Here is a 24,741-nt window from a genome sequence, read left to right as displayed (position 1 = left end):
GGCATCTGGGAGCATCCAGTGGCCGTTCATGCCAAGGAGTCTGACGTTAGTCTTGCAATAGGATTTGCCAATGGAGAAGAGAAGAGCAATCTCTTAATGGTGAGTGATTTTGGGTTGATTATGTCTGGGGGAAGTCAAAACTCATTTAAATGATGTTGCTGATAACTGAATATTGATATCCCATTTTGATTCTGACCATGTGTTAATCCAAATTGATTACACAGAAAAAACAGGTGTAAAAACAACAGTTCCCATCAGGAATTACAGGAGGTTTACCTTTGTGACATGATCTTGTAGGCGTCTGGCAGATAGCAGTTGATGTTCTCCATCTGGAAGGGGTCAGCGTCACAGATCTTGTCGTCAGTTCGGCCGTAGTTGGCACTTTCAATCATGATGACATCACTTCCTGGACAGCGTAGGTCGATCGGATAACCCTCGCAAGACAGCTCTCTCCTCACCAAGCCGAACGGCAGGGCAGCCCGACTAAACCCTGAGGGAATAGAAGAGTCTTCTATCAGTACAAAAGAAAATCAAAGAGAGAAATGTAGCCACTCTGAAAAAGACTCACCAAGGCTGTAGACTGGAAAATGACTAAGAATTACAAAACGTGCTTGGCTAAAACAGGGATATGAGATGACAGAACTTCAATCTCACACGTACATTTCCGAAGAACTGTTACCTCATTAAGTGTTTTACAATACAGTACACCCTTATTCAGAATCCATAAAACATTTGTGAAAGAGACGTGCAATGCCAAATGTATTGGGCAGCAGTAGAGCGTCCCTGTTTTTAGAATACGTACAACCCCATTAGTATGCCACTGACATGCCCATAACACAGTTGTGACTGACTGACAAAGGTGTAAAAGGAAACGTCATGAAGCGGCTTGAACTCTCAACCAAAACGAAAACTTTTGAAATATAGCTAATTGTTTTGGATCCTGAAATCACTGTATATCAATGATGAGTGTGAAAACTCTCCTTTAAAAATGTCCCGTATTTTGATTAAAAGTTTCAGACTCTCCTTTTTAACTGAAATGTTGTGTATCAATTAGCTTTAACGACACCATTTGAAGCACTGCATTTAAGTTTCCTTTATTCTCTCCATGGAAATTTAGAAGGGGGGGGGGGGGGGGACTTGTGTTCTGAAAATGTGAACACGGCCAAATAGCTGTGCTTGCAATAGTTAACTATTTTGTTCCATTTTCTTCTCTCTCTCAATTAATGATTTTGAAAGGACAGCTTTCCTTCCATTCCAGCTATGAACCGTCACATCTTCAGAAGACGAGGAATACGAAAAGGAACTTAGCTAATACATCACTCTCCAGAAATAGACTGAACTCTCCAAAACTTGCCCATGACAATGGTTTCAGCGAGTTACAATTTAGTACAGACACAGGCGTCTGGCATTTGTACTGCTGAGGAGAACTCTTACCACACATTGCCCTGTATATAATAACGTTGTTAGCTGTAACTTTTCTGTCTTGGTTGAAGCACATGTCGTTAGTGTTTACCGACTTCTTCCTCTCTAATGAGTCTGTGTTCACAGTCTGGTGGCTTGAAAAAATGTCATTACTCCTTTTCATACACTCATTTGTTGTGTAAGACTGGCAATGGCAACTCGGACAGATCCTGTCTGTGCTATCCTTGATAATTACCCAGGGCCTTTGCATTTCATAAATTAAATTGTTTATACTCACCAAGCATGAGCGCAGTGTGCTCAAAGCAATTCACTTGAACTCTGCTAAATTGGCCCGCGAGGCTACGTTCTTTCTCTCCCATCGAATGCTTCATCAATTAACAACCAATAAGATTACTTTGCACAATGTAATGCTGTACTACTGTTGTTAGAGACAATCAACATTCCGGGTTTTGTCCCTCTCGAGAAGTGCGACCCTGATGTTTTGCTAAGGAAGAATAATGTCAGCTTAGAATAGTGTCAGTGTCTGATGCTTCCGCTTTTGTGCCAATAAGATGGTTTTGTTAATGTGCTCAATGCTTTACAGTGTAGATTTTAGAGGAAATAATGGTTGCATCACTATAGGGTCAGATTGCTGTCTTTAATAGTTGGATTAGTCTTTTATTTATGTTTGGAAGAACCAGAACATGGGCGAAAGAGGCTATTTTGCAATTGGTCTTTTTTTGACATCCAACTTTCTCATCCGCCCATTAAACATGAAAAAGGAAAAGCATTCAAGTCTGATAGGCTTTCACCTTACTTCAAAGTCGGTCTTCTCCTCACTACAGTAGAAAGAAATTATGCTTTAGGTGATACACAATTCAGAGGTGTTGTTGGCTCGCGGGAAATCCTCGAGTTAAATAAAAACAAACAAAACACGGCAAGTCAGAAACATGATTTGACAACCAATCTAACGTTTACGTCAATGCATTCCAGCATAGCTCCATCATAAGGTCAGTCACACACAATGTAATAACTAAGAGAACCTTTGTAATAAATCAGGGTTCCCTATTATCCTTATTATTGGACATAAAATACTTTAAAAACGCCAGCAAATCAGCTACAAGTGATTTGAATTTTGGAAATCTGTTCCAAAGTATTCCCACACATAATAGAGAGATGTATTAGATATAATAATAGAGAGATATAATAATAGAGAGATGTATAATAGAGAGATGTATACAGATGTGTGTGATTGTATATAAACGTAAGCAAGGTTTGAAATGATTATGTTTGGGCTTTTTTGTAGTCTACAAATTATTTCTAATTATGTTCTGGCCCTCTTCCCATCCGCTCAAGAAAAAAAAATTGTCGCTCGGCTGAATCTAGTTGATGATCCCTGTAATACGTCAATCGATGACAATTTACAATTTGTATACTCTCACACCCCTTTGAGACTAGTCAGTGTATAATGTCTTGCTTTTATGTCATAGGGTTTTTCACTGGAACAGCCTGTTTTGCTTTTAGCACCAGTATGGTACATGTTAAACATTTTGAAAGCTCCTTTTCAATGTGTTCCCCTTAAAAATGGTTTTGTCCACAATTGTACTGTGAGTGAGCTACAAAACTGGTTTCAAGATTGTGGCACATTTTTCAAGGTGAAGACTAAAATGACTATGGGGTTATACCCAGGACTTGTACAGTATTGGTACGTAACACATACCTAGTCTGACAAAATTAATCATTATTTACTATGTTTCCTCAAATTGAGAACTTTACATTTGCCTTCGGTGGCCACTGGCCAGTAGGCTTTGCCAAGCTTCAAATGTCATGAATGTTTTGATCATATTGCCAACCAGAGCCATGCACAGACCTTTGGAGGGGCAGGTGCTCGCTCAAAGATTATTTTTATTTTTTTAAAGATCCCCCACAACAACAATTTTTTTTACCCAAATTCTCTACTGCTAAAACTTCAGAATTCTGTACTGCTCCCTTTAGTCAAATTTAATTTTTAGTTTTAAAAGACCTTTCTTTTTCAGCAAAAACCTACTGCTCACAGAGGGCAAGGTTATCAGCAGATTATGTAAATCAGCTATGTAGTTAGCTAGCTAACTGTTAGCTATGCTGTTGTAACAATTTAACTACTCTCTACTTGTGTTTGGAGTTTGTTCTGCTGCTAACATTCGCAGTAGGCCTTTTGCAACTCGAAGACGATGCCCAGAGCTTACCCAAGATGTTGCACAACGATTGAAGTCAATCAATCATGGATTAAGTCAAAGTATGATATATTTGGGCTTGAAGTGGAAAAGTGGGGACTTCTTGAAATGCTTCTGCAATTAGCTAGCAAACATTTGCTGTGGTCGCTGGGATAGCTAACGCTAGCAGTGATACATGTGTAACGTCATGCTATCAAAACTTCGTAGTGAAGTGAGAGGTCATAGTTACATCTATTTACAGGTTTCTATCACAAGAGAGAACAGCTGCCAGACAGACACGCCACAGGCTTGCGATTTCTCAGCACAGAATCTGTGTGCCTTGCGATACAACACCACTAGCATGCATGCCTGAAGCTTCAGTGCCTACTCGCATTCCAGTGAAAATGCCAAGAGTGGACTATTCCACTGATGACTACAGTTATCAGTTATCACTGACATCGTCTGCAACACGGAACTGTAAGATACTTTGTAGTGACCTTGTAATGGTCATGTATGACTAAATGTGTTGTTGCACTGATACATTCGATAGGTGAAATGCATTGCTGTGCCAAAGTACTAGATCTAGACTAATGTAGACAGTGAAAAAAAATTGTACCTCACACCTGCAACCTTTTATCACTGCTACAGAGTCCCAGACACGCCTGTTCTTATGGTGAGGAAGTGCATTGTGTACGAAGACTGCCTGCTGCAGCTTTTCCAATCCTGTCCAGTTTGCACCAGAGAATGTGAAATCATGAAGCGGTTCCAATTTACCCTGATCTGCATTGCCCAGATTTGCCCTCACGGTGACAACACCAAGATGTGGACGAGTACAACACCCCTGCAGGCAACCTCCACCTGACTGCAGGTATAGCTTTCACCGGCTCTTCTTTTGCTCAGACACCAAGGTAAAGCAAAATATGTTCTAGTGTAATCAGAAACCTTGGATGTAAGTATATAATGCTGATCTACATTGTTACGTGCTTCATTTCTGTTTCAGTTCCTGAACGCGCTAAAAGTGCAGACCATTTGCAAATAAACCGACTACAGCCATCAGTGAAAGGTACTGCATCCAACCACATACTGGCAGTGGAAGTCGGAGTAGAAAGTCCTCCTCCAGCAGTCTGTCGGGGAACCTGTGGATCTGAAAGCGGACTCACCTGGCCACTGTGCAAAATGTGTTTTGTGAAATATATTTGCACGCTGTCTACTTTTGAATTCCATGTGGACAAAGGCACACACATGCCTGCATGTCCTATGCATATTTGACCATACACACACACATACAAAATGTTCACACTTCTCTTGAGTTGGACTGACATTGACCTCAACCTCTAACATCTAACAGGGTCCTACATCATGGTCAACTTGAACATCAATCAGTGGCTCCTCAGAGGAGGAAGGGGAGGATCATCCTCCTCAGTGAATTTCTTAAAATAAAAAATGGTAAAACATTGAAAAACTAGACTAAATATATTCATGTCACCAAATAATTGATTAAAACACACTGTTTTGCAATTAAAGTCTACAGTAGCCTCAACAGCACTCTGTAGGGTTGCACCATGGTGTAGCCGGAGGACAGCTAGCTTCCGTCCTCCTCTTGGTACGTTGCCTTCAATACAAAACCTAGAAGGCTCTTGGTTCTCAACCCCTTACATAGACTTACACAGTAATTATGACAACTTCCAGAGGAAGTCCTCCAACCTATCAGAGCTCTTGCAGCATGAGCTGACATGTTTCCATCCAACCAAAGGATCATAGAAGGAATCTAGTACTGAAAGCACAAGCTACAGCTAGCTAGCACTGCCGTGCATAATATGTGGTGAATAGTTGACTCAAAGAGAAAGAAAGACAACAGTTGAATTGTTTTCAACAAATTCATTTCTTCAAAAATGAAGGAGAAGCAAGAGAGAGAGATTGTCATTTTTTTCACTTTCAGTTTCACTTACTTAGCTAGCAAATGCAGCTGGCTAGTTTAGTTACGCAAACACTCAAACAAAGGGATTCTATGTTAGCCAGCTGGCTATGACTATCCAACACAACACTGGAATTCTTCAAGTCAAGGTAAGCTTTTGGTTTTATAAAATTATCTGCTTACTGACTATACACTGTAACGTTACTGATTGTAACGGGTTTACCAACGCATTAGTTATATTACCTATGTTGACTACGACTTTACTTTAGCTAATATGGGGACAACGATGTAGGCTGTGTATAGCGGTTATGACATGGTTTGGCTTGGAAAGGTTTTTTCGCCTGGTCACATACAGCTGATGTGTTGTTCTTTAAAGTCCAATGTGGCTACTATGATCAGGGGTGTATTCATTCCGCTGACGCTGTCAAAAAAAAAACTCTTAAACTAAACTGGGATGAAAATACCTGAATTTGTCCAATAGAAACTCTAATTTGCATCTGTTGGAATAGTGATTACACCCTAGATAAGCTAGATGCAGGCAAGAGTGTGCAAGGCGGTATTGAATGTGTCACTGTGTGTCATCTGAACATTTTCTCTTGACCTACGTTGTAAGCATTCATTCATAGGCTAATATTTGAGTATCACGTAGTAGCCTAAACCTATCGATGTTACACTGAACTGGATGAATGGAATATGAATGAGAATCATCCAACATGATGTAATAGAAATAAGGCCTTGCTCATGAAAAAAAAAGTGTTCTCCCTCATCATAAACGGCACTGACCGCCACCGACATCATCAGTGTTGGACGTACAACTTGTACAGGCGAGCTTTTCATCCATGGAGTACCTTTTTCTGCCTAGATAGGCATCGCTGTGTCATGTTGGTAATGGCATCTCTGAATACTGATTTGGAAGCCTCTGCCCAGCCGAACAAAGATTGAAGTAAACATTTCCAATAATACTGTTTTTCGCTTACACAGAGCAACAATGTTGGCAACAGCTTGAGAATGGAGGAGGGACTGCTGAGGAGCCTTGCTGCCCTGGAGGAGGCAGATGTCAGCATTGGCTCCATAGTCACAGATCGACACCCCTCGATCCAGAAGTACCTGAGGGAGGAGAGGCCTGACATCAAGCACTACTACTACAACCACCTGTACTGGTTGGCCTCAATGTCAAAGTGTGGTGAGAAGATGGTGGCAAGGTAGACATTGGTAGCTAACCACATCCAGGATGTTCACAGTCACGATGACGACATATTCCCAAACTGCCTGCACCAACCCCTTACAGGCGCAGAGACCAGGGATTGGCTCAAACCGAGTATGTGGAAATAGTCGTGTGAACGTTGCTTATCCCTCTATTTGTGAACCTTTGTGTTTAACCGACTCACAACTACTCTATTCAACAGGCACCGGTGAACTCTGCATATTTCTACAGTTGGTGGGGAGACCACAATTAGGTAGGTTTAGTCTGACCTGTTCAAACTACAAGATAGAATATATAATATGATACACACAAATAGATACTAACTGCCACTAGGTAATAGTACTGTGTGTATGTGTTCACAGATGTATGGAGACTTGGAGTCCGGACCGACAGACGGGATTGATACTGATGACTCTGAATGGAGAGAGACCTTGCACTCAGCGTTAAGACACAACTTGTATTTACTAGACACAACTTGTAATTGTGTATTTTTTTTAAAATATTTCATTGTATGCTATTAGTCAACAGGGGGAGGGAGAAACCCTGTGTGTTACGTACAGGGTTGTTTATTCTACATAGACCTGTTACTAAATGTGGACGTTATCCAAACACCTAGTGTATAATATCTACATAATTTCAGCAATTGCACTCTTATTACTCTGTAGGCTACTAACCGATCCAAAGCTTCCTCTGGCATCTAACCATACATCTATCTGCCTGTAGTTATTGGACTCAACCTGCAGGACCCTAGGGTTGAGGCAAACACCCTTATGCCCAGGATGGAGTGTCATGCACGACACTCCTCCTGCCACCTGAATGCACAGATCCATAACCTGTAATGCATAAACACCCACTGGAGACTTGAGACAGCACAGCTTTGCCTAGAGAGCTGTGCAGTGTGCATGTCAGTGGGTAGACAGTCAAATCCTGTCCCTGTGGTGAGGGGGTGTAAGACAGCTACAATACACAACTTATTTTGATGCTAGGTAAAGTGTATGCATATTGTCTTCATGTAAGCACATCAATATATATATATTTTTTTACAGTAGACACGTTTGGTTTGTGTAGCACCACCACACACACAGAATTAGAGTTGACAAATCAACATAATACACAACGTACCTCTGCAACCTCCTTAGAGCACAAGTTCTGAAGCTTGGAGAGATTTGTGCAACGCTCATATGTGAACCCGAAGGGGATATTTATATGAGTAGTTCTGGGATTAGTCACCCTCTACAGATCTAACAGCAGACATAAGGTTGCTAGCTACTTTTGTAGCAAGGTGTGGTAGCAAACGAGTGACATGACACACATGCAGAAAATGGCTCTTGCCACCTTCTGCATAACTGGATTTGATAGAGAAATATCAGCTAGCATGTCTAGCTAGCTCACAGGAGGTTGGTGGCACCTTAATTGGGGAGGACGGACTCATGGTAATGGCTGGATGTATCAAATGCATGATGCCATTCCATCTGCTCTGTTCCAGCCATTATTATGAGTCGTCCTCCCCTAAGCAGCCTCCAATGGGCTAGCTAACCGTCAGCTTGGCTAAACATAGAACGTCAGTGCAGGCGTTAGTGTACAGAACAGAATAATAGCAACCATCGCTCGTTCTGATTTAGGGCTAGCTAGCAGGGGGAAAAGCAAGCCGAAGAACACCATCCCAACCGTGAAGCACGGGGGTGGCAGCATCATGTTGTGGGGTGCTTTGCTGCAGGAGGGACTGGTGCACTTCACAAGATGGCATCATTAGGGAGGAAAATTATGCGGATATATTGAAGCAACATCTCAAGACATCAGTCAGGAAGTTAAAGCTTGGTCGCAAATGGGTCTTCCAAATGGACAACGACCCCAAGCATACTTCCAAAGTTGTGGCAAAATGGCTTAAGGAAAACAAAGTCAAGGTATTTAGTGTGGCCATCACAAAGCCCTGACCTCAATCCTATAGAAAATCTGTGGGCAGAACTGAAAAAGCGTGTGCAAGCAAGGAGGCCTACAAAACTGACTCAGTTACACCATTTCTGTCAGGAGGAATGGGCCAAAATTCACCCAACTTATGGTGGGAAGCTTGTGGAAAGCTACCTGAAAAGTTTGACCCAAGTTAAACAATGTAAAAGGCAATGCTACCAAATACTAATTGAGTGTGATGACAGAAACAAAAGCTGAAATAAATAATTATCTCTACTATTTTTCTGACATTTCACAATCTTTACATAAAAGTGTTGATCCTAACTGACCTAATACAGGGACTTTTTACTAGGATTAAATGTCAGGAATTGTGAAAAACTGAGTTTAAATGTATTTGGCGAAGGTGTATGTAAACTTCCGACTTCAACTGTATTACTTTGTGTATAAGGAAACGAGTGGAAACCCTACCACACAGAGCCCACCTTACTGCGGTCCACCACCCACTCAGCAATTTTAGGTTTTCTGTTGTGTGCCTCTCCTCCATATTCTCAGTTGTCAATACGTACTTCATGTCCAACTTCTCATCAATGTGATGGTTGCAGTGATGTGTGACAGCATGTTCATAGACGTCCAACAATCTGTTGTTGACGCCACGTATGGTGGTTTGAGAGCGCCCACTTTGTACTTTGTACAATTTCTCCATCAAGGTCATCACGGTTTTTCGACATGGCACCTTGTAGTTTTGTTCCCGATATGTCATTAGCATATTGACGCTGACATCCTATATCGTTGACAATAGCTGCATATCAACTCTCGATCATTTCTGTCATCCGCGTTGTGATTTTCTCACTCCATCCCTTTATGGCACCGCTGCCAATGCCTCTCTTTCAGCATTGCACCTGTACTGCCGCTGTAGCTCATTTCCACCTCGCAAAGTTTGCGTTTCATCACCTCATTTAACTTCTCAAACTATTGCCATGCAGGACTTCGCTGCTGTCGCTTTCTCGTCTCACTCTCTGCCATTTTTCCAACGGTTAACGATGATAACATGCGGAGACCTTTATATCCATGGCGAATCATTTGAAAGATGCATATCTCCTCCTACTTACAGCCTAGTTACGTTAGATATGTTTAATTTACATTTTTTGCCATTATGATGATGATGATGATGATGGTGACCGGGACCTCTTAATGGTCGTTTTGTGATAACTGCACTGTGATTTTACATTTTGTAACAAATTGAAACAAAAAACCTTAACGATCCCAAATTTTCTTTAAACGTCACACCCCTAGCTATTACCACGTAGAGGGTCGTTGCCGATTGCTTTGGCACTTGAAACCATGTTTTTTTCCCCAATGGTCTACATTGGGCTGCATTCCTGTTTGCCTCAATTTACCTCACATGGATCAAATAGGTTGCAGTCGTGTAAAATCTGAATGAGATATATTCCCTTGCGCTGCCCTACTTTGTGACTGGAATATATCTGGTTCTTGAGCCAGAAAATGCATGCCGTCAGAGTTTGATCCTCTGCGTGTGTGATGCCAAACCACCCATGCTCTGCGTCCCAACACCACCGTTAAAACACTTAAATCGCTCCGCAGTGCCTCTAAACATCCAGATTCTGGTTACATGACTGAATCCTGGTGCAGCCATTGTTGCTTTAAGTACAAAAACAAACCAGCACGACATAGTTAAGGAAAAGATCCTTAACTCAACAGCAAAGAGTCATGATCAACTCTCGATAGGTTCCATTTTCTATCATGACACCTCTTTAATGTCATCATGTTCTTGTTAAAAATCCCGGGACATTAAACAGCAACATGTCAACAGCAAGATGAGTGCAGCAAAGTTGACATGTTTCTGATTCATGTCCGGAAATGGTTGAACATCCAAATAGTTCATACATCATAGAATCAAAGTGTTGTTCGGTAACAACGTCCAAAAAGCCTCTCAATTGATTAGGCCCGGGGTTGAACCACTTTCTCACCCTGGTGTTGGGTTTTGCTCCAGGACAAGGGGATGACTGACAGACAAATCAATACAATGATGGGTAGCTTATATCTGGTCAGGCTCACTTTATTTCAGACTAATGTTATGGTGTACATGTTCGGACATTCTCGGTCTTTAACCTTCCCTAGTATTTTATTTCAGACCAATGGTACATTGTACATGTTAGGACACCCTCAATTTCAAACCCAAACCCACTAGTTCATTTCAGACCAATAGTATGGTGTCGATTTTAGGACACCCTCAGTACTCAATCAGGTGATTGAAGTTCTGGTTCTATCACAAATAGAGTGCGGTCCAGTCATGTGGTCATCTGCAGCAAAAAAATAGAAACAATCTCCAGATTAGCAGTTCATTGCTCTATCCGTATGAAGGTCAACCGAATGCATCTTAATCTCTCATGGCTTCCCATTGAAAGCAAATTAGTATCCAGTCTAGATATTTTTTAGGAATGTAGTAATTTTCAAGACACCAAATATTTGTTAAGACCACAAGCAATGAACAAGCCACTAAACCAGACAGGCAAGTTCAGGTCATCTGATACCCCCCAGACCAAGGACAAATCTCCTCAAATATATAGAGACATCACTAAATGTAATTATTTACCAAATCACATTTCTCAGACAAAAAGTAAACCAAACTTCAAGAAAACAAAAAAATAACATCTAATGTGATCGGTCATATGACTGGACAGATACTAATCCCATTGAAGTTACATGTATCAAATCAAATCACATTGTATTAGTCACATGCGCTGAATACAACCTTACAGTGAAATGCTTACTTACGAGCCTCTAAACAACAATGCAGTTTTAAAAAAAAATACGGATAAGAATAAGATATAAAAGTAAGACGTAATTAAAGAGCAGCAGTAAAATTAACAATAGCGAGACAATATACAGGGGGGGTACGGTACAGAGTCAAAGTGCGGCGGGGGCTCCGGTGAGTGGAGGTAGTACATACATATAGGTAGCGTTATTGAAATGACAATGCATAGATGATAACAACAGAGAATAGTGGGGGGGGGGTATGCAAATAGCCATTTGATTAGGTGTTCATGAGTCTTAATGGTTTGGGGGTGGAAGATGTTTAGAAGCCTCTTGGACCTAGACTTGGTGCTAAGGTACCGCTTGCCTTGAGGTAGCAGAGAACAGTCTTTGACTAGGGTGATTGGAGTCTTTGACAATTTTTAGAGCCTACCTCTGGCACCGCCTGGTATAGAGGTCCTGGATGGCAGGAAGCTTGGCCCCAGTGATGTACTGGGCCGTTCGCATTACCCTCTGTAGTGCCTTGCGGTCAGAGGCTGAGCAGTTGCCACACCAGGCAGTGAAGCAACCAGACAGGATGCTCTCGATGGTGCAGCTGTAGAACCTTTTGAGGATCTGAGGACCCATGGCAAATCTTTTCAGTCTCCTGAGGGGGAATAGGTTTTGTTGTGCCCTCTTCACGACTGTCTTGGTGTGCTTGGTCCATGTTCATTTGTTGGTGATGTGGACACCAAGGAACTTGAAGCTCTCAACCTGCTTCACTGCAGCCCCGTTGATGAAATGGGGGTGTGCTCAGTCCTCTTTTTCCTGTAGTCCACAATCATCTCCATTGTCTTGATCACATTGAGGGAGAGGTTGTTGTTCTGGCACCACACAGCCAGGTCTCTGACCTCCTCCTCCCTGCCTCGTTGTTGTCGGTGATCAGGCATACCACTGGTGTGTCATCGGGAAACTTAATGATAGTGTTGGAGTTGTTTCTGGTCGTGCAGTCATGAGTGAACAGAGAGTACAAGAGGGGCGTGAGCACGCACCACTGTGGGGCCCCTGTGTTGAGGATCAGCGTGGCGGATGTTACCCACCCTTACAACCTGGGTGCGGCCCGTCAGGAAGTCCAGGATCCAGTTGGAGAGGGAGGTGTTTAGTCCCAGGGTCCTTAGCTTATTGATGAGCTTTGAGGGCACTATGGTGTTGAATGCTGAGCTGTAGTCAATGAATAACATTCTCACATAGGTGTTCGTTTTGTCCAGGTGGGAAAGGGCAGTGTGGAGTACAATAGAGATTGCATCATCTGTGGGCCTGTTGGGGCGGTATGCAAATTGGAGTGGGTCTAGGGTTTCTGGGATAATGGTGTTGATGTGAGCCATGACCAGCCTTTCAAAGCACTTCATGGCTACAGACGTGAGTGCTACGGGTCGGTAGTTGTTTAGGCAGGTTACCTTCGTGTTCTTGGGCACAGGCACTATGGTGGTCTGCTTAAAACATGTTGGTATTACAGACTCGTATAGGGAGAGGTTGAAAATGTCAGTGATGACACTTGCCAGTTGGTCAGCACATGCTCGCAGAACATGTCCTGGTAATCCGTCTGGCCCTGCAGCCTTGTGAATGTTGACCTCTTTAAAGGTCTTACTCACATTGGCTGAGAAGAGCGTGATCACACAGTTGTCCGGAACAGCTGATGCTCTCATGCATGTTTCTGTGTTATTTGCCTCGAAGCGAGCATAGAAGTAGTTTAGCTCGTCTGGTAGGCTTGTGTCACTGGGCAGCTCTCAGCTGTGCTTCCCTTTGCAAGCCCCGCCACATCCGACGAGCATCAGAGGTGTAGTACGATTCGATCTTAGTCCTGTATTGATGCTTTGCCTGTTTGATGGTTCGTTGGAGGGCATAGTGGGATTTCTTATAAGCTTCCGGGTTAGAGTCCCACTCCTTGAAAACGGCAGCTCTAGCCTTTAGCTCAGTGTGGATGTTGCCTGTAATACATGGCTTGTGGTTGGGGTATGTACGTATGGTCACTATGGGGACGATGTCATCAATGCACTTATTGATGAAGCCAATGACTGATAGCCAATGACTGATGTGGTGTACTCCTCAATACCATCGGAGGAATCTCGGAAAGTATTCCAGTCTGTGCTAGCAAAACAGTCCTGCAGCTTAGCATCTGCTTCATCTGACCACTTTCTTATTGATCTAGTCACTGTTGCTTCCTGCTTTAATTTTTGCTTGTAAGCAGGAATCAGGAGAATAGAATTATGGTGAGATTTGCCAAATGGAGGGGGAGGGAGAGCTTTATATGCATCTCTGTGTGTGGAGTAAAGGTGGTCCAGAGTTTTTCTCCCCTCCGGTTGCACATTTAACATGCTGGTAGAAATTAGGTAAAACGGATTTAAGTTTCCCTGCATTAAAGTCCCCGGCTACTAGGAGCGCCGCCTCCGGGTGAGCGTTTTCTTGTTTGCTTATGGCAGAATACAGCTCATTCAATGCTGTCTTAGTGCCAGCCTATGACTGTGGTGGTATGTAAACAGCTACGAAGAATACAGAGTTTATCATGAGATACTCTACCTCAGGCGAGCAATAGCTCGAGACCTCCTTAGATATCGTGCACCAGCTGTTATTTACAAAAATACATAGTCCGCCGCCCCTTGTCTTACCAGACGCCGCTGTTCTATCCTGCCGGTGCATCGTATAACCAGCCAGCTGTATGTTGATAGTTTCGTCATTCAGCCACGTCTCCGTGAAGCATAAGATATTACAGTTTTGAATGTCCCGTTGGTAGTTTAATCTTCCGTGTAGGTCATCTATTTTATTGTCCAAAAATCGCTCGTTTGCTAGCAGAATGGGGGAAGTGGAGGTTTATTCGATCGCCTACGAATTCTCAGAAGGCAGCCCGCCCTCCGGACCCTTTTTCTCCACCTCCTCTTCACGCAAATCACGGGGATCTGGGCCTGTTTCCGAGAAAGCAGTATATCGTTTGCATCGGCCTCGTCAGACTCATTGAAGGAAAAAAAAGGATTCTGCCAGTCCGTGGTGAGCAATCGCAGTCCTGATGTCCAGAAGTTATTTTCGGTCATAAGAGACGGTAGCGGCAACATTATGTTCAAAATAAGTTAAAAAATAAGACTAACAAAAAAATATATAGGTTGGGGGCACGTAAAACAACTGCCTTCTTCTCAGGCGCCATCTTACATGTAACGTCTACTTATTAAATGTTTGTAGTGGCTTAATGTAAAGTGTCATTTATTGTAATGTATTTTAAGTTCTGTGTTGGGATCCAGGAAGATTACATTTTGCCGCCAGCTATTGGGAATCCTAATAAAAATTCCAATTCAAGCCTCACCCTACTAGCTTATTTCAGACCAAAGGTACGGTGTCCAATGTCTATTTTAAGACACGCTCAGTCACAAGACTGAGTCACCATCATCATCATCACCATCTGTATTGTATTTGTTGAGTGCAATTCAGTTTTATTCTCCATGACAAGACCTCACAGAAAATATCTCTGCAATATCTCGAAATTATGAAGAGATGGCTTGCCAAATCACTTTCTGAGATTGACAATCAAGAAGGATGCCTGTGATCCTCACTCAAAATGTATGCACTTCAAATATTTCTGTCAACATCATTCTCTCAAACTGGATTTAGTGGATGCATGAGAGGCAATTACTAATCAAATAAGGCAATGCTTCTCCTATCCAGAGATTTTCACTGGGTAGACAGGGAAAGCGAAATGAAAGTTGATCTGAAATATCTCAATGACATAAACCCAACCTTTTCTTCACTATAACAGTCAATTACTTAATAATGGGCTGCTGTTCCTTTTTTGTTCAGACTTGGGGAGAGAAAGGAACCGAAGCACCATTGATCATGGCCTTGTACAACAATGCACTGCAATTACACAAGAAGAATATGATTTTTGCACATCTAACATTAAAAATACAAATACTGATTGTGCCAGGCTGTCTCTTTTCAAATAATTACCACATCACCCAAAAGGTGAGAGAAAGTAATAATGATTTAGATCCTGGCGCTAATAGCTTAATAATGCAGCAAGATTAACACCGATCGTATTTACTAGTTATGTATCTCTGCAGTTTAGGCTAGAGGATATGCCGCCACACACACACACGAACGCACACGCGCAGTTTTACAAAATAGTAAACGTAAACTACAAAGGTCGTTCCACGAAAAGAGTACATTTTGGGTAGTGTAACTTAGTAAAAAAAAACTATTAATTTCACCAAAGAGCACATGATCAACTAAATAAAAAACATGTTTCAACATCCCAAGTGGTTGAATAATCTTTTCTGCTACAGCAAGTGTCATTAAAGTAACATGGTTGACCGTTTTCTTCTTAAATCAGCCATGAATCCCCTTGTGACAGGGGGAATCAAATCAAATGTTATTGGTCACATGCACATGGTTAGCGGATGTTATTGCGAGTGTAGCGAAATGCTTGTGCTTCTAGTTCCAACAGTGCAGCAATATCTAACATGCAATCTTACAATTTCACAACAACTACCTAATACACACAAATCTAAGTAAATGAATGGAATAAGAATATATACATATACATATACGGATGAGCAATGGAAGAGCAGCATAGCCAAGATGCAATAGATGGTATAAAATACAGTATATACATATGAGATGAGTGATGCATGATATGTAAACATTATTCAAGTGGCATTAAAGTGACTAGTGATCCATTTATTAAAGTGATTTTAAGTCTGTATGTATGTAGGCAGCAGCCTTTCTGTGTTAGTGATGGCTATTTAACAGTCTGATGGCCTTGAGATAGAAGCTGTTTTTCAGTCTCTCGGTCCCAGCTTTGTCGCACCTGTAATGACCTACCCTTCTGGATGGTAGCGGGGTGAACAGGCAGTGGCTCGGGTGGTTGTTGTCCTTGATGATCTTTTTGGCCATCCTGTGACATCGGGTGGTGTAGGTGTCCTGAAGGGGAGGTAGTTTGCCCCCGGTGATGCGTTGTGCAAACCGCAACACCCTCTGGAGAGCCTTGCAGTTGTGTGCAGTGCAGTTGCCGTACCATGCGGTGATACAGCCCGACAGGCTGCTCTCAATTGTGCATCTGTAAAAGTCTGTGAGTGTTTTGGTGACAAGCCAAATTTCTTCAGCCTCCTGAGGTTGAAGAGGCGATGTTGTGCCTTCTTCACCACACTGTCTGTGTAGGTGGACCATTTCTGTTTGTCCATGATGTGTACACAGAGGAACTTAAAATGTTCCACCTTCTCCACTGCTGTCCCATCGATGTGGATATGGGGGTGCTCCCTCTGCTGTTTCCTGAAGTCCACGATCATCCCCTTTGTTTTGTTGACGTTGAGTGAGAGGTTGTTTTCCTGACACCACACTCTGAGTGCCCTCACCTCCCCCTCTCGTCGTTGTTGGTATTTAAGCCTACTACCGTTGTGTCATCTGAAAACTTGATGATTGAGTTGTAGGTGTGCATGGCCAAGCAGTTATGGGTGAAAAGGGAGTACAGGAGGGGGCTGAGCACGCACCCTTGTGGGGCCCCAGTGTTGAGGATCAGCGAAGTAGAGATGCTGTTTCCTACCTTCACCACCTGGGAGCGGCCAGTAAGCAAGTCCAGGACCCAGTTGCACAGGGCGGAGTTGAGACCCAGGGCCACAAGCTTAAGGATGAGTTTGGAGGGTACTAATGGTGTTGAATGCTGAGCTATTGTCAATGAACAGCATTCTTACGTAGGTATTCCTCTTGTCCAGATGGGATAGGGCAGTGTGCAGTGTGATGGCGATTGCATCGTCTGGGGACCTATTTGGGCAGTAAGCAAATTGAAGTGTGTGGAGGTGATATGATCCTTGACTACTCTCTCAAAGCACATCGTGATGACAGAAGTGAGTGCTACGGGGCGATAGTCATTTAGTTCAGTTACTTTTGCCTTTTTGGGTACAGGAACAATGGTGGCCATCTTGAAGCATGTGGGAAGAGCAGACTGGGATAGGGAGAGATTGAATATGTCCATAAACACACCAGCGAGCTGGTCTGCACATGCTCTGAGGACGCGGCTAGGGATGCCGTCTGGGCAGGCAGCCTTGCTAGGGTTAGCACGTTTAAATGTCTTACCCACTTCGGAGAATGAGAGCCCACAGTCCTTTGTAGTGGGCCGTGTCGGTGGCACTGTATTATCCTCAAAGCGGGCAAAGAAGGTGTTTAGTTTGTCTGGATGCAAGATGTCGGTATCCGTGACGTGGCTGGTTTTCCTTTTGTAGTTGTGATTGTCTGTAGACCCTGTCACATACGTCTTGTGTCTGAGCCGTTGAATTGCGACTCCACTTTGTCTCTATACTGACATTTAACTTGTATGATTGCCTTGCGGGGGGAATAATTCCACCGTTTGTATTCGGCCATATTCCCAGTCACCTTTCCATGGTTAAATGTGGTTGTTCCCGCTTTCAGTTTTGTGCGAATGCCACCATCTATACACGGTTTCTCGTTAGGGTAGGTTTTAATAGTCACAGTAGGTACAACATCTCCTATACACTTCCTATAAACTCACTCACCGAATCAGCGTATATATGTCGAAATTATTCTCTGAGGCTACTCGGAACATGTCCCAGTCCGCATGATCAAAACAATCTTGAAGAGTGGATTCCGATTGGTCAGACCAGCGTTGAATAGTCCTTAGCACGGATACTTCCTGTTTGAGTTTCTGCCTATAGGAAGGGAGGAGCAAAATGGAGTCGTGGTGAAATTTGACGAAAGGAGGGTGGGGGAGGGCCTTGTATACATTGTGGAAGTTAGAGTAGCAGTGATCCAGTGTTTTACCAGTGCGAGTGCTACAGTCAATATGCTGATAGAATTTAGGTAGCCTTGTTCTCAAATTTGCTTTGTTAAAATCCCCAGCTACAATAAATGCAGCCTCAGGATATATGGTTTCCAGTTTGCATAAAGTCTAGTGAAGTTCCTTGAGGGCCGTCGTGGTATCGGCTTGAGGGGGGATATACACGGCTGTGACAAAAACGGAGGAGAATTCTCGTGCGAGATAATACGGTCGGCATTTAATTGTGAGGAATTCTAGGTCAGGTAAACAAAAGGACTTGAGTTCCTGTATGTTGTTACAATTGCACCATGTTGTTGTTAATCATGAAACATACACCCACCCTTCTTCCCGGAGAGATGTTTATTCCTGTCGGCGCGACGCACAAAGAATCCAGGTGGCTGAACCGACTCCGACAGCAAATTCTGAGAGAGCCATGTTTCCGTGATACGTTGTTATCTAGAGACTGGGCATTAGCGAGTAAAATACTCAGAAGCGGCGGGTGGTGTGCGCGCCTTCCAAAGTCTGACCAGAAGACCGCTCCGTCTACCTCTTATCTGACGCCGTTGTTTTGGGTCAGCCTATGAAATCAGTTCAAATGCCCTGGGTGGTTCGGACAAAGGAACCGCTTCGGGAAAGTCGTATTCCTGGTCGTAGTGCTGGTAAGTTGATGTCGCTCTGATATCCAATAGTTCTTCCTGGCTGTATGTAATAACACTTAAGATTTGCTGGGCTAAAAATGTAAGAAATAATACATTTAAAAAAAAATAATACTGCAAAGTTTACTAAGGACTAGAAGCAAGGCAGCCCTCTCTGTCGGCACCATCTTCTCTTCTGGAAGCTTGTGTCCAACAGGAAGGGGCAATTGAATGTACGCTTCACAAAAAAAAATGACATTGTAAAAGAAATGATAGCTATCTATGGGTAACATGGTTGTGGTATGCTCGACACATTCACCTTTCCACCACAAAACACCTGAAGATTGGCAAAAAGAGTAGAACCAGCTCACCAGCGTTTACAGCGATTTTATTATTACATGTTCAATGTTTCTTTAGAAAAAAAGTTTTTTTAAAGAAATAGTTTCACCAAATGGTCAACCTTAAAATCAATGAATCACTAATCACATAAAATAAAAAAATAACCTTCAGAAATGACTTAATTAAAGCAAGAACATAACTAGGGGTTTACAATTAGGGTGAAAACTTGAAGAAATGTTGGGGTTAAGAGGTTAAAATCTTCCTATAAGTCGTAAAAACATGACAAGGGACATGTCAAAATGCAGATTTATGCCACCTTAGCAAGTCTTTATTTATATAAAAACTGATTTAATGAATTTTACATGTGGTCTATTATTAAAGGGCACTTATAACAAGCTTTTAAAAATGCAATATTGCTGCACAATTTCTGCTTAAAATATCAAAGGGATGCTAAATGTACTCTAGTAGTCTAAGGACCTATATGCACATGCATTGCTCTTTGTTCAAAAGGCTATTACATGCACACACTCTGTATGCCTAAAGCTCTAAATCATTTCCCTGTGTTATTGTTGATGGCTTTTGTGGTTGTGTCATGAAACACATCCAGGGGATCTCAACAGCTTATTAGTATTTGAGAGCACTTGTTGCTATATTGTGTTCCAGAGGCCTTTCTAATACCATGCATTGTGCCATGGAGCGGTGCTGTAGGGACCAACAAAATGGGCAAACAGGTTCCTCTGCTCTTCAATGACCACAAAGTGGGGCACATATGCACTTGGATAAACCAAGAGAGAGAGAGAGAGAGACATTTAATCTGTGTGCTCTTTACATTATCATCCAGCACACCTAACAGCCTTTTCAACACTTGTGTCTCACTTCAATGTGATAGTAGTAAAGAACAACACCAGCATATTTACCAAAAGAGAAAGGAGCATCTCAATCAAGACATATAAAGGTGACAGATACTCAAAGATCTGCCTCCCCTTCTAATTAAATGATGGGAGTGTGGAATAGAGGTAGTCAATAATATATTACAAGGAATGCTCAATCCGGTGTCCATGGCAATCGGTGGTCCACCAGTGCCATAATTGCCTTGTTGACATGGCACCTTATCAGGCATTCTGGTCAGTCACCCGGTGAGAAGCTTTTCAATTCCTCTCAGGCAGCGATGTAGCCAGCGTTGAACTCAAGTGTGCGTGTGTGTGTGTGTGTGTGTGTGTGTGCGTGTGTGCGTGTATGTGTGTGTATGTGTGTGTGTGTGTGTGTGTGTGTGTGTGTGTGTGTGTGTGTGTGTGTGTGTGTGTGTGTGTGTGTGTGTGTGTGTGTGTGTGTGTGTGTGTGTGTGTGTGTGTGAGCAGGCCCATGCCACACAGCACAATGTTGTGCATTCAGCGAGGCCCCTTCACTCTGTCCACAGACAGTAATTAACTTGTAAGCTTGGGTAAATAACACTGAACACATACCTATTGTAGAGCCTTGATTCGAGATCAACATGCAACAGAGTTCGGGCCAATTCAATTTCAAATCCAGTCAATTGAGAAAGTAATTTTCTCATTGAAAAGCATTAAATAGAATTGGAATTGGAATTTCAGTGTACTTCCTGAATTGACTGGAATTAGAATGGAATTGATCCCCAACTCTGGCATGCAAGCATTGGGGGAAAACACATTTTGGGGGTTTTGCCCTGTATTGAACTGCCAAAATTAGCAAACAACCATCCTTTTTTAGGGGTGACCTGTCTTTAACACATGTTGATCATGTATGGGTCAATGTGCCGCTAATTGATTTAGATTGACGCTCAGGACCTCAATTTTGTGGGTTTACAGCCATTTATGGTGCCTTTGGAACTGCCTCTATTTTAAGCTTTAGCCCACCCATCTCTTTAAGGATTCACATGTGAGGCTATGTACTAAACAACCACAGATTTCAAGACTAAAGGCTGGTTTATACAACGGGTGTGTTCGTAAATTTAATCTGGAGTGCCAGAGCGTTGTCAGATTGGCCGTTCATAAAATTTAGAGTGTTTCGCTCACGGAGCATTCAGAGCACACATTGGACGCTCTGGTTGAAAAGTAGGGTTGATGCGAACTGTGACGGCAGCACCCAAACTAACTGGCTAACGGTGGCTAGCTTGCTAGCTACTTCCAGACACAAATGAGAGAACACCTCACTCTGACCATTTTACTCGTCCTAGCAGAGCTGGTTAGGCTGTTTTATGTTATCCAGAGCGTTGGTGACTGCAACTGTGCTGCTGGCAAAAATGTAAGTGAGCTTTTTTGCTAACGTTTACTGACACCGGCCATATTCAACGGGTGTTGAGCGTTCGTAAAGTCGTCAGTTATTCTGCGCTCTGGCACAGTCAGACGAGAGTGCTCTGAAATCGGAGTAAATAGCCAGAGAGAATTTACCAGCTACGTCTATCGACAGTTGTCGCAGTGACATCATAAACATTATATTGAAATAGTTACTTGCATAGTGGAGTCTTGTTTACATGTAGCTAGCTAGCTAGTCAATGAACCATAATCCCAACTCATAACGTTACTACCCTGCATGAATCGGCAGGTAGCTAACCATCCAGGTTCAATGTTAGCTAGCTAACATTAGGCTATAACTAGCAATGCAAATGGCTCTGAGATACAAATAATGTTACTATGCAGATCCTACATGTAATGTTAGCTAGCTAGCCCGTCAGCTAACATTAGCTAGCTAGCTAACAATACACTTTAACTTGAAATGAAAACGACTTTGACAAAATTTGATACGTGTAATATCTGAACATGTATCTCGCTAGACTCTCTTACCCGTAAACACGGATGGACGCTTCTCCCTCTCTGTCACAGATGCCATGGTTGCCCTTAGTTTGAAAAGGTAAACCGGCTACAGGTGTTTTATACAACAGCCTTCTGTGTGTTCTCTTTCGACTCCGTCTGCATATTTGCAATCAAACGACAGAATTTTCTCCATCTCCTTAGCTATCATACTCTAATTCCATTGATTTCAAACCTCGGTCCTCCAGAAAGTGGTGAGCAACACTTATGCAGTTGTACTACGTGATATCTTTCAAAAAAGCAGTGTTAAAAAAGGATTACCTACACACACTGGCCAGATTATATTATAGACAGAAGCAGGCTACATGGCAGACCATTCCAAACTCATCTCTCAGCATGTCCAGCCCACTCATTATCTCAGCCAATCATGGTTAGCGGGAAGGTTGCTGCTTTTTTCCATGGCTAAACCAACTAGGCTCCTAATTTAACAAATTGTATTTGTATTTAAATGGCATACACATTAGTTATTAAGGCACATGAAAGTTCACGTTCCAGAAGGCATTTCCGCCCAAAAACGCATTTTGATTTAAAAAATAAGTTTATGTTCAAATGGCACTCCTGTGAAGTAGGGATGTGTGACATACGCCTAGTTTCCTGAAACGAGTCACGTATTACACACCATCTCTCTGGTGCTATAAAAGTTGTATAAAAAAATATTCTACCAGACAGATCAATTGGAAAGTAACCATCTGCCAGGATATGAGTCTCACTGAAGCGGGGGTAATGAACAAAATGTTTCCTATTTCACACAAACGGAGTCATTAGGATGTGTCCTACGCCACAATCCTAAACTGCTGAGGGGATACTACTATTAGCAAACAGACGTGGGGCATAGTGTAGAAGCACACACAAACATACACACAGAGACACATGCACAAACGCAGGCAGGCACGCAGACAGGCACAGGCATACACACACACTAAACTGAGAAATACAAACCATATGGAATATTGAATGTTGGGGAAAACTAACATTGATTTTTCAACGCTGAATTGCTGACAAACTATGCCACTCTCATCATCAGCAACTGATATTGCAGATTGCAGAAGCTTTGTTTTTATTCATCAGTAACCATTGTGCCTACAGTAGACTATTTTCATATTAAAATGGCATTGGATAAAGTTTCCAAAGTACAGTCAGAGGCAAGGGGAACCTGATCAAAAGGCCCATTCACCCCTCTCATACTGTGCCCATTGTGGCCACAGCACAAAGGCGCCTCTGGATTATTTTGATGTGAAACCAGATAATTTCTCTCTTCAATGGGAATGAGAAGTGTGACGACGACTCTCCAGACGCTTGTCGTCTACTGTTAACACAGCTTTTGTTTCTCCTTTGTTTCGGACAGCTAGCATGCTAACATCTCTTCTCTGGCCACCTTTATTCCACACTCTCCGTCGACAAGGTCGCTTGCTGAGGGGATTTGGTGCCGAAAGGAGAGTGTGGCCTATAGCATTAGTCATGGCCACAGGAAACCCAGCTTGAGTCCTCTAGGTTTCACTTTCTCCCCCCTAAGGCACAGCACAACGGAAGTCCATGGAGCAAAATAAACCTTTAAGTCAAGTTTCTTCCCACAGTGCTGATTCAACTTAATCCGCAGATATCCTTTACATCAGTGTGTATTCTTAAGAAGTCAGGTTCACACAGGGGAGGAAGAGAGGGGAAATATTGTATATTTCTGAGAAGAAAGTGAATGTGGTAGCTTGAACAGCAGGCTACAATGTACAGTAGGCTACAGCCTTCAACTAGTAATTGAATTTATTTCTTTTTTATTCAAAAACGCAATATATTTTTTATCCAGAAATGTTCGAAAAGTGACACTAATTTAAAACACAGCGTGAAAGAGATAGAGCTATAATTTGTTCTTCTTACCATGACATGGGCTAGTGAAAAGACATGATTTTGTTTGAAATATATTGCACGGAAATTGTATTCTGATTGGCTGGGCCTGGCTCCCCAGTGGGTTGGCCTAGCTCCCAAGTGGGTGGGGCTATGCCCCTGCCCAGTAATATGAAATCCATAGATTAGAACCTAATGAATTTATTTCAATTGACTGATTTCCTTATATAAACTGTAACTCAGTAAAATCATTAAAATTGTTGCATGTTGTTATTATATTTTTGTTCAGTATGTATTGTTTACAAACATTGGAGTAAAGCAAGCTTATATTTTGGGTTCTGATGAGGTATGATAGTTGAAATTTGTAAGTCAAAAAATGTATTTTGTTAGGATAAATAAAGGGCAGATTTTTTTGTTTTATCATATACACTTTAGGGAAGGATTTTAGGACTAATAAGGACGTTGGAATTAATTTGCCGGTCAAGGATTGATTGATTCTTATAGTTTGGATTGATTCTGTTTGCAGTCTCGGTATATATTTGCAGCCGTATTATTGTTTCCCTTCACTTGAGTGGCGCTGGATCTTGGCTCCCTCATTTTCAAGAGCTTGTTTAGAAAGTTTCCCTCAACAGGAACAGATATCACAGGCTCCAATAAACTGTTGAAGAGATCCATTATCATAAAGGTCAATGACACACAAGAGCTCAACGCTAACGTAACGCGAGGTAGCCAGTGCGCAAACAGCAGAGAGTGACAGCCGTCCATCACCGCATCTGACTGACTAAGCCAGTGGTTAGACTAATGGATAAGATAAGGTTCTGAAACCTAACTTACGACTGAAGAGACAAATACTGTACAACGGAAACGATCATCTAATTGACTCACTTTGCACCAATGGCAAAAACCATATGGAACATT

The 24,741-nt window shown here is 42.4% G+C and overlaps 1 protein-coding gene across 21 annotated transcripts in view; it reads right to left on the bottom strand.

Annotated features, from left to right (window-relative positions):
• The window catches only part of adgrl2a (adhesion G protein-coupled receptor L2a), a 177,242-nt gene that overhangs the window by 91,754 nt on the left and 60,747 nt on the right, over positions 1-24,741 (bottom strand). For all 21 annotated transcript variants that reach the window (XR_008752843.1, XM_055862295.1, XM_055862290.1 and 18 more), the window contains one exon: positions 277-490. Coding sequence is in view for 20 of the 21 variants with exons in the window: in XM_055862295.1 (XP_055718270.1) it covers positions 277-490 (214 nt within the window). In the remaining variant the exon portion in view is untranslated. The remainder of the gene's footprint in view (positions 1-276; positions 491-24,741) is intronic.

This window comes from Salvelinus fontinalis, chromosome 14 (assembly GCF_029448725.1).
Source record: "Salvelinus fontinalis isolate EN_2023a chromosome 14, ASM2944872v1, whole genome shotgun sequence".
Classification (NCBI taxonomy): Eukaryota; Metazoa; Chordata; class Actinopteri; order Salmoniformes; family Salmonidae; genus Salvelinus; species Salvelinus fontinalis.
This window is presented reverse-complemented; position numbering and strand designations above follow the sequence as displayed.